Here is a 17619-nt window from a genome sequence, read left to right as displayed (position 1 = left end):
TATGTATGTGTGTGTGTGTGTGTTTTATTGGTGTTAATATGTGTGTCCAAGTACTAAACCACAGAGATAGAATCTTCTAAACAAGACCCTTAAGCAGGCTGGGTGCACTCCCACGGCTCACTCCTTCACAGGGGGTGTGCCCGATTCACCTGTCCCTTGCTGTTATCCAATTATCAGAGTGTAGGTGTCTGGTTTTAAAAAAGTTTAAGTTTTATTGTAGGTTTGTGTTCACTTACTTTGGCAACACTGTACTGCAATTGTGTATACAAAGAAACTTCTATTGAAAAGTGTTTTAATATACGTCTGGAGGCTTTAAGGGAAAGTCCGAGAAAGTCCCTCTACTAAATGTGTAAACACTGTGATAACAATGCACTCACTGTGTGTTCCTTTCGAGAAATTAACACCTTTAAGAGAAACAGGTAATATAATATGAAAGAGAGCATTAATTTTCAGAGTTTACACTCTTTACATTTCTTTGCATTTAAATTTACACTTAAATGTAAATGCCATTTGAGTGAAAATTTAAAGATGATACTCAGATTACCCGTTCTCCTGAAGGAAGCACGGAGCTGAGCTAACAGAAACATTTGAGAGAAGAGTTATCAATGGAGTTGCAGTGCCATGCATGTTTTAAGTTATCTCAAGTAGCTGAAAGTTTAAAGTGGTATTGTTGTGCATCTTTGGTGACATCTTTGCCTTCAGTGAAACGCCCACCAAAAGGATAACATCCCTCTAAACTGCAACTAAATGCATATAGTCTCTTTCATCCTCTTGACTAGAAAACTGTCTCAGAGCCCATCTGCTTTGCCGTGCTTCTTCCTAGAAAAAAACACCTATGGTTATAGTCTGTCATTACCATCTTACTCTTATCCAGGATCAGTGCTTCTGTGTTCTTTTGGTGTAAATGCTCTCTCTTCTCAAATGCCCAGGTAATCGTGGTAGATGGCTGTTCCAATTTAACCTGGATGTGCTGGAGGTTTCTTACTGTTAAAGAGGAGTTTTCCTCTCCAATGTCACTACATGCATGCTCGGTGTGAGGGATTGCTGCAAAGTCAGTGATAGTGTAAGTAGCTGTCCACTTTGATGTTTGAATATACACAAAACATGTGATCTCAGGGCACTTTACAAAGTTAAATCTATTTAGGTATGGGAAACCTGAGTTTGCCATATTAGTGTTCACCAAAACATGACCTTGCATGTGCATAAACTACTGCATGTTGATTTTCTGTCATTAGTCAAGGTGTAGTTGCACCTTTCAAGAGCTACAACAAATTAATTTATTGAGAGAAAACAGTGTTACTGAAACACAATTCATCTTTGCTTTCTCTGCTTTCTTGGGCAATTCAGTAAACTTCATCCATTGTCTTGTCATGTTTGTGTTGCTGCAAAAAAGTCGGAATTAATGGGAACATTCTGGGGCTATGGGTCTTGCTCAAATACCAAGAGTGGGATTATAACCAAGGACGATTCAGCATTCCGAGGATGAAAGTGCCCTGCTCTCACCACCAGGCAACCATTTCATTCATTTAACAACAAACAATATGCTCAACACACTATAGTATATAAAGGTATTTCTTCTCTGCAGCAACAGCTGAGCAAAGTCAAAGCATAAGCAAAGAGGATTGTCAACATGTTAATACCCTTGGTAGGTAAACAAAGTCAGCTTAATCTTCTTACAAACTGGGCCATGGTAATTCAAAGGAGATCACATGACACAACAACAAAAGAACTAGCAATGACGTGCTTTAAGATAATAACATGAAAGGAACTTGGAGATTTACTTTGAACTATAACTAGAACATTTTCTTAATGTTCTATAACCATAGGGAGTTACTTTTTTATTGGTGCGTCTAGTCATTTAGAGTACCAATATTTATCATTGATTGAATTTCAACATCATTACCTGGAATACCTGTTGAGGATACAACATATAAAAGAATATATTGCTGTAATTTCTACAGATTGTTCAGTGTTGTTCCTGGGTTATCAAAATAAATCAAGCAATAAAAAAATTCTGGACTATGGCCTAACCCTTTACGAGATTGTCTTATGCGTAGGCCTAGCTCTCCGTGTGTCCACAAGATGATCTAAATAATTGAACTGTATGACTAGGACATTAGTCTCAATATGTGACCTACTATGGTTGTTAAAACAGTCATGTAGGCAAGTAATCTATGTCACATAAGAGTCCATGTAAGCAGATAATGGAGATGGGGATAATAAACCCTTAGTTTTAACCAGAGAAATGTCCTATCCCAGAGGCTAAAACCAGCTGTTTTACCCATTGAACAGCAGCAAAGGAAATCTAAAATCTATTATCAGAAAAATGTAGAAGTGACTAAAAAACAGACTTCTAAATGAAAAATGAAAAATAAATGACCTAAAATAGCAAACAGGCTTAAACTGGAGGCTCAGTTTTTCTAAAAAACTGAATTAAGCCTGATGGGTTGTCCTGGGTAATTGGGATATTGCACCGGCATGTTACCTAAAATTAATAGTTAGTAGAAATAATTTCATACATTTAGCTGTCTTTGTTTTATGGCTATAAGAAAATCTCTTTCCTTTGAAAAAGACAATATTTTCTGTTTCAAAAATGCCTAAAAATATGCTAAAAAATTCCACATTGACACCATAAATACTTACACAACTTGTGAAGTTAAAGATCCCTTGAACAGGTCCCATAACTGGCCTGCTCTTTTACAGTAGTCCTGTAAATATGGCTGCTTAGTCCACTCACATTTTCACTCCCATCCAGGAAGGTTTTGTTTGAGCTCTAATGAAAGGTGGCCAAACAGAATGCAACTACTTCAGTCTGCTGTACAGTCTGACTCTTAAACTGCACAGTTCAGTTTGATTGGCTTGTGAGGTAAAGACCTTTTCTGCTTAGTGTGTCACACTGCCTTAAGCCTCCTGAGATTTACTGACTCGTTTCAGCATTTCATTGTAACACAAACTAGGGGATCTTTTATTATTATTATTTTTTACCCATAACCATAATATGTTTATGTAATAGTTTATTTAGTTGTTTTGGTAACTTTTACCATACTTGTGGTCGACTGATTACTGTAGTTGCATTCACCATTTCTTCAAACCTTTTCTGCTAAATTCTGTCAAGTTAATTTTATATATCTCTTATTCCTATTAACTGTGATGCTTTGCTTGAATTCAGTTTGCAATCCATTGCAGAGCAACACAAAACTCAAGATGGCTGGTAGCTAGGAGTGTTTTGTAAATCTAGTCTGAAATCTATTGAATATCTGAACTACAACCAACTTCTAAGCATTTGTTGAGGTTTTGCATTTTCATATTTAACTAATGTTTAAACCTGCAGAATTATTTCTGCTGTATTTTTACATTTTAAGCACCTTTGGAACTACAAGGGCCTATTGAGCTACCAGGATTCTCCACAGCTAACAAGCATCAAAAATGGCTCCAAGTGTGACAAAAGATATGGAACAACTAAAGCAGTCTTTGAATGTCATTTTAGAGGAACTAAGAAAGGTGGTAAAGCAACAGACAAGTCTGATTAGCGAAATTCAACAACTGAAAGTGATTATTAAAGAAGAGGACAAGAATATAGAAGAGTTAGAAAAAGAGTGGAGGTCCTGTAACAGCACACAAGAAAGGAGGATATGGTGACATCTGGACTTAAGACCACATATCACACATACAGAAGGACAACAGCATAAGACAACTAAAAAATTTCTGAAAAAATTCAGAAGGGGCCTGCACAAGGTTCTCGGAACACAGCCAAAGCTTTTGTGGGTGAGTCAGGGTCAGCTTGAGGGTAAAATCTACTTGTGTGTGGTTTAGAGTTTTGATTAAGCTTTATAATCATGGGGGTGGGGGGAGTAGTACTGAGTAGATTCTGTTACTTTAGTGTCTGTTGAGAGTTTCTGTAGTGCGTGGTAGGGGTGAGAAGGGGCAAAAAATTTATATTTGACACCTCATAACTGGGAGATACCTTTTCGGAGCTGGCCCAGATTCATTGTGGCACTTTCTCTTTAAAGGCTGTACAAAGCTAGGAAAGCCGAACTCTGAATGACCTTCCTATTGCTATTTCCAGTTAGCAACACGCTGCTAACAGCGTTGTGTTCAATGTCCCTTGGAGTTGGTATGGTCAAAATACTCTACTAGGAAGTGTCTAAAAAATGAGTAAAATGTTCAAGATCACAAAAAGGTTATGGGTAAGTTTTCATGCACGTGTGTGTGTGTCTACAGACATTAGACACCCTTGTATATCTATGGAAGTGTATATTAAGTTTTCACAAATATAGCTAATACAGGGGGCGCTGGTGAGAAAAACATGGTGTAAGATGTATTTCTTAGAGCTCCTGCAAAGCCTGTAACAATTACATAGAAAAACAGCATTAACCTCATTAATATCAGGCGAAAAACTGAAGAGAATACCCTAAGGACATAAACAACAGGACAATCATCCTAAATGGCTGAAATATTGCAAAAGTATATGTACGGCCTGCTAGGAGCATGAGCTAGTGGACAACAACCGATACGGACCGAAGCAGACATCTTATCATCACTGAGAAGTGAACTTGCTAAAGTGATAAGAGAACTCAAAGGAGCACTAGCAGAAGACTTAATTCAAGCTATAAGATTTGAGCTGCAGGCAGTCCCCTCCGAAATTGCTAACAGCGCAAAGGCCATACAAGCTCAAGTGGATGTTGTAAAAGCGGACATTGTAGATGTAAAGGATGGTCTATCAAAGTGGTCAGATGAAGTCGAAAAGAAATGTCAATGCTCAAATATAAATGTAAAAACCTGGAGAGGAGAATGACATGGTCCAATATCCGTGTCGCAGGTATTGAGGAAGGCCTGGGCTCTGGTTCTCCACAAGCTGTTGCAAAAGTCATCAGAGAAGTCTTGCAGATGGGCCGAGACATAAAATTCAATTTATTCAATTATATTAAATTTTATTTATATAGCGCCAATTAATGAAACATTTCATCTCAAGGCACTTTCCAAAGTCAGTTATACAGATTGGGTCAGATTATACAGATTGGTCAAAAAATGTCATATCTAAGGGAACCCAGTTGATTGCATCAAAGTCTTGACAAGCAGCATGCACTCCTCCTGAAGAAGCGTAGAGCCACAGGAACAGTCATCTGCATTGTCCATGGCTTAGCAGCAATCCCTCATACGGAGCAAGCATGAAGCTACAGTGGAAAGGAAAACTCCCCTTTAACGGGAAGGAAAAACCTACAGCAAAACCAGGCTCAGTGTGAACGGTCATCTGCCTCGGCTGACTGGGGGTTAGAAAAGACAAAGCAGAGATACAACAAGGGAAACAAAAAAAAAAACACAGAAGCACACATTGATCCAGGAATCTTTTCTACGTTATATATTAATAGCGGGTGATCTGTCTTCCCTGGATGATGTCACAGCTAACAGAACACAAGACCAGGTGTACCTACTATGAAGAAAAAAATTACTGCGAACGAAAAGGTAAAAGATTGGAGAGCAGTAGGAGAACTCAGCAGAGTGAGAGAAATATACCCTGATGTCCTCCAGCAGCCTAAGCCTATAGCAGCATAACTATAGACATAGCTGAGGAAAACCTAAGCCCCTCTAACTATAGGCTTTGTCAAAAAGTAACATTTTAAGCCTAGTCTTAAAAGTAGATAGGGTGTCTGCCCCATGGACCAAAAGTGGGAGTTGATTCCAAAGGAGAGTAGCCTGATAACTAAAAGATCTGCCTCCCATTCTACTCTTGTAGTCTCTAGGAACCACCTATAGACTTGTATTCTGAGAGCGAAGTACTCTGTTAGGAACATACGGGGTAATGACTTGATTATTAAGGGTTTTATGTGTGAGAAGGAGAATTTTAAATTATTTTCTTGATTTAACAGGAAGCCAATGAAGGAAACATAAAATTGGAGAAATATGATCCCACTAATGAATACAGGTACACATACTTACAACAATCCTAGCAAGACAACTTAATAATTGTATCACACAAATCATATACCCTGAACAGACAGTATTTAATGCAGGCACTATGCTTATAATCTAAGACGCTTACTAAAAATAAGCAGTGTTGTATAAAGTACTGAAATCTCTGAGTCAAGTAAAAGTATAAGTACCTCTCCAAAATATGACTTTGGTAAAGGGCCCAAATCACTGACTGAAATGTTACTTGAGTAAAAGTCTTAAAGTATCTGAAATGTCTTGTACTTAAGTATGAAAATTACTGTAAAAATAGATGTACTCAAGTTGTCATGATTTTGTCTTTGGATGAACCCGGACAGAGCACACACACACACACAGAGCTGGTTTAAGAGAGTTTATTGCAAAATTGGATGGTGATGACATGAAGAACCAGAGTAAGTTACCAGACGGAAATGTAGGATGCAGGAGCTGGCTGGAAGGTACAGAATGGAGTAGATAGTCCATGAAACGGAGGAGCTGCGCTGCTGCAGGATCGGGAGTGAGGACCAGAGACCAGGAACACAGGAACGGAAACCAGCAGCGCAGCAAAAAGAAACTTAACTAACCAGACGGAAACCAGGACGGGAGCAGAGAGACATGGTGTTGGAGTAACTGAACATTACAAGCCGGCAACGAAGAACAAACAGAGATGAGCTTATGAAGGGGTGTGAACAAATGGAACCAGTCAAGGAATGATTACAACCTGACAGGTGCTCCCAATCAGAGGTGCACTGGGAAGGGAGGAGGCAGGAAATGCTTTTATTTATTTTTTATTACATTACACAAGTAATGTAATAAAAAGTACAAGTAAAAAGTAATACAAAGCAAATGCAGTTTGAATTATATTTTTTAGATGTTGGTAAACCTTGAAAGTCAAATTCATGATGGCAATAGTTAGACTAGCTATATTGATAAAATATATTGATTGTGGCGCTTTGTTGCTGGGTACCTGACCTCCATGTCCCGCTCCTGGTTCCTCCAGGACCCAGAGTCTTTTCCAGGACCCTGGAGGTTCTGCAGGAACCAGGGGAGGTAGCTCCAGGGAGGTTGTTGCGCGCTTCTGGTGCTTTGTTGCTGGGTACCTGACCTCCATGTCCCGCCCCTGGTTCCTCCAGGACCCTGGAGGTTCCTCCAGGACTCAGAGTCTGTTCCAGGACCCTGGAGGTTCTGCAGGAACCAAGGGGGGGTAGCTCCAGGGAGGTTGTTGTGGGCTTGTGGTGCTTTGTTGCTGGGTACTTGACCTCCATGTCCCGCCCCTGGTTCTCCCTAGCAATCACATGTGAAATGTATTGTTTTTCATGGTGGAATTGACCTGTATTGTAAAATGCCGCCTACTGTCCAATGTAATATGCCGCCTATTGTACATAATGGTTCTGTATGACCATCACGGGGTAGCATAGCACCCTGTAGTCCTCCATGGGCCTCTGGTCCCCCATGTTCCCCCCCTGTTCCTGGTCCTCCTCGGGCTGCCCCTGGTTCCTCCATGTCCCCCCCCCAACCCCTGTTTCTCCATGGTTCCAGATTGAGCCAACAAAAATCCCAGCAATAACATGTGGAATGTATTGTTTTTCATGGTGGAATTGACCTGTAATGTAAAATGCTTCCTACTGTCCAATGTAAAATGCAGCCTATTGTACATAATGGTGAATGCCGCCTACTGTCCAATGTAATATGCCACCTATTGTATATAATGGTTCTGTATGACCTTCATGGGGTAGCATAGCACCCGCTCCTGGTCCTCCTTGGGCCCACAGCCCCTGGTTCTCCATGGTCCCCACTGCCCCTGGTTCTCCATGGTCCCCCCGTGGGGGTTAGGGGAAACAAAATTACGCTCCGTCACCAAAGGTGACAGAGTCGGAAATGCACTGGCCATCACTGCTCCATACCATCCCAGAGGCAGATCTGAACTCAAGGTCCTGGATCCTTGTCCTTCTATCATTTGTATGTTATTTCAGTACCCCCATATGTATATTTTGTATCCTTGAATAAAATTTTCTTAAAACCAATTTTGTGTTTTCTCTGTTTTTTGTGTTTTTCCAATTGTCTTTGTAATGAATTATGAAGAGATGAACCCGGTATTCAGCCAGACACTAAAATATTGCTTGAAGGGATTTATTGAGGAGAAGATGGGTCAGGAAGGGTTAGGGTTAGGGAACCAAAGAAGTGACAGTTTCCCCCGAAGGGGGGAACTGGAAGGCACTGGCATTCATGGTGTCGGTCAGCCACCAAGTCTCCCATCCCCAGTCGCCTTTGTTATCTATTAATAAAGTTTTCTTGTGTCAAGTCCGGTGTTGTGTTGTCTCTGTCTGGAGTTCTTCTGTCTTTTATAGTGTGCTTCTCTAAGCTTTTCTTTGTCTGTCTTTTCCTATTCTTTTCTTTTTCTTTTATATGTGCCTTTGTTGGCTTTCCTGTTTCTTGTTATCTGTTTTTTCTGGTTCTCTAACTTCTGCCGTTCTTGGCTTTTCTGTTCCTTTGTTTTCAATGACGGACGGCTTTGTCGACGACGTTTCGACTGTGTTTTGTGTCTTCAGGTCTGTGTCCATCCGTATCCTCTTTCCGTCTGTTCTACTTCTTCCGGTTAGGGTTAGGGTTAGGAGGAAGAACACTTTCTCGATAACTCTTCCCACCCCGTCCCACGACAGGGGTAGTTTGGACTAGGAACCAACTCCCAGTTTTGGTCCGTGAGGCAGACACCCTGTCTACTTTTAAGACTAATCTTAAAACTTTCCTTTCTGACAAAACTTATAACTAGAGTGGCTCATGTTACTCTGAGCTACCTTTATAGTTTTACTGCTATAGGCTTAGGCTACTGGAGGATATCAGGATCTAATTTTCTCACTCTATAGAGTTCTACTGTTCTTCAATTATGCATTATGTGTTGTCATTTCTGCTTTAGCTTTCTGTTCTCTCTTAACTTCATAGTAGGTACACCTGGTCTGGCGTTCTGTTAACTGTGACATCATCCAGAGAAGACGGCTCATCCGCTACTACCATCTAATGTAGAACAGATTACTAGATCAATGTGTGCTTCTGTGCTTTTTTGTCTCTCTTGTTGTGTCCCTGCTCTGTCTTCTGTAACCCCCAGTCGGTCGAGGCAGATGACCGTTCATACTGAGCCAGGTTCTGCCGGAGGTTTTCCTTCCCGTTAATGGGGAGTTTTTCTTCCCACTGTCGCTTCATGCTTGCTCAGTATGAGGGATTGCAGCACAGCCATGTACAATGCAGACAACTCTCCCTGTGGCTCTACGCTTCCCCAGGAGTGATTGCTGATTGTCGGGACTTTGATGCAATCAACTGGTTTCCTTATATAGGACATATTTGACCAATCTGTATAATCTGACCCAATCTGTATAATATGATTGAACTTGACTTTGTAAAGTGCCTTGAGATGACATGTTTCATGATTTGGCGCAATATAAATAAAATTGAATTGAATTGTCCGTCCGTCCGTCTTCTTCCGCTTATCCGGGGTCGGGTCACGGGGGTAGCAGCTTCAGTAGGGAGGCCCAGACGTCCCTCTCCCCAGCCACTTGGGCCAGCTCCTCAGGAGGAATCCCAAGGCGTTCCCAGGGCAGCCGGGAGACATAGTCCCTCGAGCGTTTCCTGGGTCTTCCCCTGGGCCGGCGCACATCATTGTCCAGTCCCCAACTCCCTAAAAGGTTCCACCCATAAGCTAATAAGGGGGGCTGCCCCTCCGGCCACCAAGAGAGAACCTATTGTCCAGTCTTCGTCCAGCCAAGAGCGAGCCAAGTCCCGTAAATAAATACAGCATTTTGAGCAAAGCGTAAAAAATAAGGTAAGCAAACTAAGGTAAGTACACTAAAGTAAGTAAAGTGAACGGCGTTTTGAATCAGGCAAATAAAGGGCGTTTTTTTAATTAAAACTACAGATTAATAAACTAAGGTAAATGTAAGTTAAGGTACGTAAATTAAGGTAAGCAAACTAAGGTAAGTAAAACTAAAGTAAGTAAAATAAACGGCGGTTTGTTCCTATCTCTTCTTTCCTTTTGTAAATTAAGGTAAGTTTAAAAAGCGCCCTGAATCAGATAAATAGACTAAGGTAATTAAACCAAGGAAGTGTCCATTAAGCCAAGTAAAGGGCGTTTCAAGAATTCCCACAACCCATAAGGGCTGCGCCACCAAAATCAGAGGCGGGGCGCAGAGTCTGGGGAGAACTGCCTGTCCGGGCCACATTCTCCCCTGCCTGAAAGGGCTGACGACTCTGCTCCCCTACCCTCCATCCCGGCAATCGACCGGAGGGAGGGGAAGTGCGGAGAAGGTAAGCTTTTAGAATTTTTAAAGATCTTAAAGTTTTAGAATTTTTTAATATTTAAGATTTTAGAAATTCTAATATTTAAAGATTTTAAAGTTTTTAGAATTTTAATATTTAAATATTTTAATATTTAAATATTTTAAAGTTTGAAATTCTAAAGCATGTTGGGCATCACCCACTGGATTTCAAGGGGGCCTGGCTAGTCTGAGGCTCTGGCTAGGTTAGGAGAAAGAACACTTTCTTGATAACTCTCCCCACCCCGTCCGACGACAGGGGCAGTTTAGACTAGAGAGTTAAAGGTAATACACGGGCCGGCGCACATCATTGTCCAGTCCCCAACTCCCTAAAAGATTCCGCCCATGTGTTTAAAATGTTTAAAATGTTTATTATATAGCACCTTTACCCAGGACCATAGCACATTTGCTGGGCAGGAGAGCTCCATAGCTTAGGCCTGGTTCTACCGGCAGAACCAGCGGGCAGATGCGGAGGACCTTTACACAGGACCATAGCACATTTGCTGGGCAGGAGAGCTCCATAGCTTAGGCCTGGTTCTACCGGCAGAACGAGAAAACTTAACACTAAACCTTTATTTAACAGGACCTCCAAAAGGGATCCACAGGCCCGGTTCCCAGTGTGGACGTTGATGCTCTGGTGAGGAGTGAATCTTCCTCTCCTGATGAAGAACCGCAGCACATCAACAGACCTAAGTCAAAGGGGGAAAGCCAGAGCACCCTCTGTTTGGCGAAGGCGTACCCCAAATTCCCACTAAGCATCTGTAAGTAATGTCACTGATTGCTGTATTTTTCTATTTTTATACAGCATACAACTTCATTATGAAACCTTTTTTTTTTTTTTTTTTTTTTTTTCAGTGGAATACAACGCCGAATATTGGCAGCACCTCAAGGGCTCCCGTGGTCTGAGGAAAAGGATCGAAAATCAAAGATCCAAAGTGGGTAGAATCATGGCCTTCCTGTCGTTTATAACTAATGGGCAGACAATCCTCCAGAATTGGACTTTCCTTCCAAATATGTCCAGGATATACCAGTAAGCATCTCTCTGATGCCTTTTAGTTAAGATAAAATGTCCCCATGTAAAAAGATTCCAATTATTTCTTTCTGTGCAGGTGGCCAGAACATCTGCTAAATGAGGGAAAGGCTGAGAACACAGTGAAAACCTACCTGGTGAATTTGTCCCAGTTCCTGACCTACTTCTGGGACACCCCTCCCTCCTCATCCAGGGTTCTTCGGGTACCTCAGTGTTTATCTAGCAAGCCTCTATGGACACCGGACCGGTGTTCTAAAGAACATGACTGTGGCGGAGGTTGACGAGGCCCAGCAGGAAGCCACAGTCGGGCAAGTGGGCTTTGTGATCAATGCAAGTCTACTGATATTGGAATGACAAACACTCTCTGTCTTGTCCCATTGTCCATTAACACACCCTCTGCTTTGCACCACAGGTGAAGGAACACAAAACCAACCGTGCGTTTGCCCCCGCACAGCTCTACTTAACTGTAGAGGAGTTCTCATGGGTGGAGCAGTGGATGCTCATCAGACAGAAACTAAACCCACCCACAGACCTTCTTCTCTTCACCGAAAACTTCACAAAGATCGAAAAACTGATCGTGCCGATGCAAGCCGCCTGGCTGAACATGGGTTTTCCTGGGCGCCCCACATTCACAGATTTCCGAACATCAATAGCCACATACGTAAGTAATTATATCATTTTTCAACGTAATAAACCTAAAATAAAAAGCATAATATTGAAGAACCATCTCTATTTTTCAAGGCAAGGAATACTCTGTCCCCAAGTGCCCGGACCAACATTTCAAAGACCATGTGTCATGACACACGGACAGCAGACAAATTCTACGCGCTCCACCGCACCGCGTCAGAGCTGGCTCGGATCCGTCAGAATTTCGAGGCAGCCGTCAAGCTATCACGTACGACGGGACATGACACCGCCGAACCTTCTCTCCTCTCCATGTCAGACTCATCAGGTGATGGGCTTGAGGAGGAAGCGGAGGGCGCGTCATCCAGCCAGCCTGCTGCATCCAGCCCGCTGCCATCACCTTCCAGCCCCCCTGCTGGTGCTGCGCCGTCCTCACCAACATCTAGCCAGGCCACTGGATCACAAAGCCCTGATCACGCTTCTGAGAGCGATGCTGATTACACTCCTGACAGCGAGCGTGATTACACTTCTGAGAGCGATCCTTCGTATGCACCAAATAGAGGGACACAACAACCCATAAGAAAGAGACCATTGTTAACCTACACGTTGAGAAAGAGACGTCCAGTACGCAGCCAAGGTGCACGTGTGCTGAGATCCAAAAAATAGTAAAAAATAAAAAATAAATAAATCAGTGGTGATGTGACTGTATTTGCTTTCTTTAAGACAGAAGAGTGCCTGTGACTGGGGCAGTAGTGCTGGAAAGCTCCCCTCCAGTCCTGGAAGTCCAGCATGGGGTGGATACGAAATCAACTGGAGTAGCTCTTCCCAGCCATACCATGGGAACGAAACTGATTTTTTTTTCTAAGTCCTCCAGCATGGGGTGGATACGGATTTAACAGGAGTAGCCCAGGAAGATACAAGGGTCTGGAGGGATCCTGGGGCCTTACGCGAAAAAACCCCTTCGCAGATATGTAAGAGCGAGTCTTTCGACAAGCTCTGATGGGAAATATTTCTAAGTCTTTCAACACTTAGTCTCTGGAGTCTGTCAGGGGGACTTCCAGGGCCCATCTTCTTCACCCAGACCGATCTGCAAATGTGGCCTGCCACAGGAGGGCCTCCGTCGGCGCTTCGGCGGTCGGTTCCTCCATCCTGCAGGCCCCTCGATGCTCTTAGCTGAGTGTCCCGCAGGGTCCAAAGCGTTTACTTTAAAAAAATTAGAGTGTTCAAAGCAGGCCCGGTCGCCTGAATACCACAGCTAGGAATAATGGAATAGGACTCCGGTTCTATTTTGTGGGTTTTTCTCCTGAACTGGGGCCATGATTAAGAGGGACGGCTGGGGGCATTTGTATTGTGCCGCTAGAGGTGAAATTCTTGGACCGGCGCAAGACGAACGAAAGCATTTGCCAAGAATGTTTTCATTAATCAAGAACTAAAGTCGGAGGTTCGAAGACGATCAGATACCGTCGTAGTTCCGACCATAAACGATGCCAACTAGCGATCCGGCGGCGTTATTCCCATGACCCGCCGGGCAGCGTCCGTGAAACCAAAGTCTTCGGGTTCCGGGGGGAATATGATTGCAAAGCTGAAACTTAAAGGAATTGATGGAAGGGCACCACCAGGAGTGGAGCCTGCGGCTTAATTTGACTCAACACGGGAAACCTCACCCTGCCCGGACACGGAAAGGATTGACAGATTGATAGCTCTTTCTCGATTCTGTGGGTGGTGGTGCATGGCCGTTTGTAGTTGGTGGAGCGATTTGTCTGGTTAATTCCGATAACGAACGAGACTCGGACATGTTAACTAGTTACGCGGCCCCCGTGCGGTTGGCGTGAAACTTCTTAGGCAAGGCAAGGGCAAGGCAAATTTATTTATATAGCACAATTCAGTACAAGACAATACAAAGTGCTTTACATGATTAAGATATACCAAAATAATAAAATGTAGATAGAAAATAGAATAAAAGCAAGTAGGGATAGAATGTAGTAACAAAAAAGAACATTAAAAACAGTAAAACTGTTTAACTAGAACAGTCAAAGGCAATTTTAAACAGATGTGTTTTTAATCTTGATTTAAAAGAACTCAGGCTTTCCGCACTTTTACAGTTTTCTGGAAGTTTGTTCCAGATAAGCGGAGCATAGGAACTAAATGCTGCTTCTCCATGTTTAGTTCTGGTTCTAGGTATGTGGAGTAGACTGGAGCCAGAAGACCTTAGTGGTCTGGAGGGTTGATACACTGATAACAAGTCTGTGATGTATTTAGGTGCTAAGCCATTTAAGGATTTATAGACTAACAGAAGTATTTTAAAGTCTATTCTCTGAGATACAGGGAGCCAGTGTGAGGACTTTAGAACTGGGGTTATGTGCTCTACTTTCTTAGTCTTAGTGAGGACGCGGGCAGCAGCTTTCTGGATCAGCTGCAGCTGTCTGACCCACTTTTTAGGAAGTCCTGTGAAAACACTGTTGCAGTAATCAATTCTACTAAATATAAACGCATGGATTAGTTTTTCCAGATCAGTCCTTTAATCCTAGAAATGTTCCTCAGGTGATAGAAAGCTGACCTTGTCTTTAGATGCTTTTGAAGGTTCAGGTCTGAGTCCATCACTACTCCCAGATTTCGGGCCTGATTGGTGGTTTTTAGCTGAAGCGACTGAAGCTGTGTGCTAACTTTTGATCTTTCCTCTATTGGTCCAAATATTATTACTTCAGTTTTGTTTTTATTCAATTGGAGAAAATTTTGGCACATCCACGTATTGATTTCTTCTAGGCATTTACTCAGTGCCTGAATGGGTCCATAGTCACCTGGTGACATGGTGATGTAAAGCTGTGTGTCGTCTGCATAGTTATGGTAGCTGATGTTGTTATTTTTTATTATCTGAGCTAGAGGGAGCATGTAGATATTGAAGAGGAGGGGACCCAGGATGGACCCTTGGGGAACCCCACATGTGATTTTTGTCATCTCTGATGTAAAGTTACCTACTGATACAAAAAAGTCTCTGTCCTTTAAGTAGGATTTAAACCAGTTGAGAGCTGTACCAGAAAGGCCGACCCAGTTCTCCAGGCGTTCTAACAGGATGGAGTGATCGACAGTATCAAATGCTGCACTGAGGTCCAATAGAACCAGCACGGTGGTTCTTCCACAGTCTGTATTTATATGGATGTCATTAAACACCTTGATAAGGGCGGTCTCTGTACTGTGGTGAGCACGGAAACCTGACTGGAAAACATAAAAGAGGCTGGTCGTAGTTAAGAAGGTGTTTAATTGTTGAAATACAACTTTTTCAATGATCTTACTGATAAAGGGGAGGTTTGAGATTGGCCTGTAGTTCTGGAGTAGAAGTTTGTCTAAATTGTTCTTTTTCAGCAGTGGTTTGATAATTGCTGTTTTTGGGGACTGGGGGAAAACACCTGACAGAAGGGACGCGTTTATTATCTGAGTCAAATCAGACGCTATGACAGGTAAAACTTTTTTAAAGAAAGCTGCGGGGAGAACATCAAGGCAGCTTGAGGAGGAACTTAACTGCTGAATTATCTGCTCTAAGCTTTTGGAGTTTATTTGGCTGAATTGGGACATATGGTCAAAATCAATTCTGGTAGGAGACAACGTTGGTACTGAACTTAGTATGGATGTACAAACAGATCCTCTAATCTTTTGGATTTTTTCAGTAAAGAAGTTTGCAAATTCATTGCAGGCCCTGGTGGAGTGGAGTTCTGAAGCCACGGACACAGGAGGATTTGTTAACCTGTCGACTGTGGAAAATAAGACACGAGCATTATTAATGTTTTTCTTAATGATCTCAGAGAAGAAAGATTCTCTTGCATTTATCAGTTGTAAGTTATATCTGTAAAGTCTCTCTTTATAGATGTCATAGTGAACCTGCAGTCTATTCTTTCTCCACCTGCGTTCAGCTTTCCGACATTCCCTTTTTTCACTTCTAACTGCTGGAGCATTTCTCCAAGGAGATTTTTTCTTCCCGGAAACAACTTTCACTTTAACTGGAGCAATGCAGTTAATGATGTCTGAGACTTTAGACTGAAAGTTATCTACTAGCTCATCTACTGAGTTGCAGCCCAAGGTTGAAGTAGCAGAGTAAGCTTGAATAAAAGTTTCAGTGGCATTGTCCTTAAAGGTGCGTTTTCTTACGATGTCCCTTTGGCTAAATGAGTCACTGGTAATGATACATTCAAAGGTAACGGAGAAGTGATCGGATAAGGCAACATCAGTTACATTGACCTTAGAAATGTTTAGACCTTTAGTGATGATTAAGTCTAAAATATGCCCCTGCTTGTGTGTTGGCTGTTTAACATTCTGAGTTAAACCAAAGTTTCTAAGTGTGTCACACAGTTCTTTTGCACTTCTGTCTTCAGGGTTGTCAACGTGAAAGTTGAAGTCTCCCACAATAATTAAACAGTCATAATCAACGCATATCACAGACAAGAGGTCACTAAAATCCTTAAAAAAAGTTTGATGTGGACTTAGGAGGCCTGTAAACATTCAGAAACATAGTTCGTACCGGGCTCTTTACCTTGAGAGCCAAATGTTCAAAAGAGTCAAATTTTCCCAAAAACACCTTTTTACACTTTAGTGAATCATTAAACAATGTTGCTACTCCTCCACCTTTCCTTTGTTGTCTGCTCTCACAAAGGAAATTGTAGTTTGGAGGAGTCGACTCCATCAGTATAGCTGCTTCATTAGATTCATGTAACCATGTTTCTGTTAAAAACATAACATCAAGATTGTTGTCAATAATAAAGTCATTAATTAAAAGGGATTTTCCTGACAGAGATCTAATGTTTAATAAACCTAGTTTATATGATTTGGTGGTTGATGATGTCTCTGTGGCAGGTTGCATCTGACAGTTAATGACTTTCAAGTATTTGTTCCTGTTTATCCTTTTGTTTTTCTTTTTTCTGCCACGAATCATCACAGATATTCCGTAATTCCCGGGAAAAGACCCAAGCTGATTCTCGAAACTGTCTTGTCTGATAAACGTGCAGCGAGGGCCCGCTGTGTATCACAGCGAAGTAATCTGAAGGTCTTGAGGACAGGCATGTTCCGTGATACGTAGAGGAGGATCTGGGGCTCTGCGGCCTTTGGAAGATGCTGGTTTAGTCACAGAGCTGTGGCTATATGGAGAGGATGTCATCTGTAGGCCAATCTTAAATACTTTGTTCACGTTGGGAGAAAATTCCAGAAAAGGAACCTCTGGGCTTTGTGGAGAGGAAGGCGAGGCGGGTGTAGTCCGGACCGGTGTTCGTGACGATGGATTTTCTTGGTCCTCTCTTTGTCCTGCTGAGATCTGGGATGGATCCTCCTGTAGCTCTGACGAAGCCTCTTTCTGTGTCATCTTTCTGGCCATGTTTATCTTGGCTTGTTCGGGCTGCACTGGGCTTATCTTTTGTTTAGGCACTGGATGTACTTTGTTTTGGGACAAAGCTGATGGCGTATGGTTCACAGAATAGATGTTTGAAATCAGCCGTTTTGCACCTGACCTATTTAGAGAGAAGCCATTGCTGCTAAATAGATGTCTTCTTTCCCAGAAGATGTTAAAGTTGTCTATGAAGGTTACAGTTGTTTGTTTGCATGTTTTTTCCAGCCATTTGTTTAACATCAGAATTCTGGAAAAAATCTCGTCTCCACAGTTAACGGGTGCGTGAGGCCCGCTAAGAAAAACCTTGACATTAAGGCCATGAACTAAGTTCAACAAACGAATATAATCCTCTTTCAATACTTCTG

At 42.2% G+C, this 17619-nt stretch overlaps 2 protein-coding genes and 1 long non-coding RNA gene across 13 annotated transcripts in view; 2 read left to right on the top strand and 1 right to left on the bottom strand.

The window, feature by feature from the left end:
• si:ch73-267c23.10 (serine incorporator 1) overlaps window positions 1–2822 on the bottom strand; it is a 128635-nt gene extending 125813 nt beyond the window's left edge. For all 11 annotated transcript variants that reach the window (XR_004930066.1, XR_004930067.1, XM_036133561.1 and 8 more), the window contains exon 1: window positions 2644–2822. Coding sequence is in view for 9 of the 11 variants with exons in the window: in XM_036133561.1 (XP_035989454.1) it covers window positions 2644–2682 (39 nt within the window). In the remaining 2 variants the exon portion in view is untranslated. The remainder of the gene's footprint in view (window positions 1–2643) is intronic.
• A 7659-nt stretch (window positions 2823–10481) lies between these two features.
• On the top strand, window positions 10482–11587 carry LOC118561478. The gene is made up of 3 exons (XR_004930074.1): window positions 10482–10993; window positions 11088–11262; window positions 11342–11587. It is a non-coding gene; the product is annotated as an uncharacterized LOC118561478 (long non-coding RNA).
• Window positions 11588–11656: 69 nt separating this feature from the next.
• Window positions 11657–12886, top strand: LOC118561474. The gene is made up of 3 exons (XM_036133585.1): window positions 11657–11923; window positions 12004–12510; window positions 12854–12886. The coding sequence occupies exons 1-3, from the start codon at window positions 11759–11761 to the stop codon at window positions 12884–12886; spliced, it is 705 nt and encodes a 234-aa protein (XP_035989478.1). The 5' UTR covers window positions 11657–11758.
• The last annotated feature ends 4733 nt before the right edge of the window (window positions 12887–17619 follow it).

Source organism: Fundulus heteroclitus, unplaced genomic scaffold, assembly GCF_011125445.2.
Source record: "Fundulus heteroclitus isolate FHET01 unplaced genomic scaffold, MU-UCD_Fhet_4.1 scaffold_64, whole genome shotgun sequence".
NCBI classification, from domain to species: domain Eukaryota; kingdom Metazoa; phylum Chordata; class Actinopteri; order Cyprinodontiformes; family Fundulidae; genus Fundulus; species Fundulus heteroclitus.
This window is presented reverse-complemented; position numbering and strand designations above follow the sequence as displayed.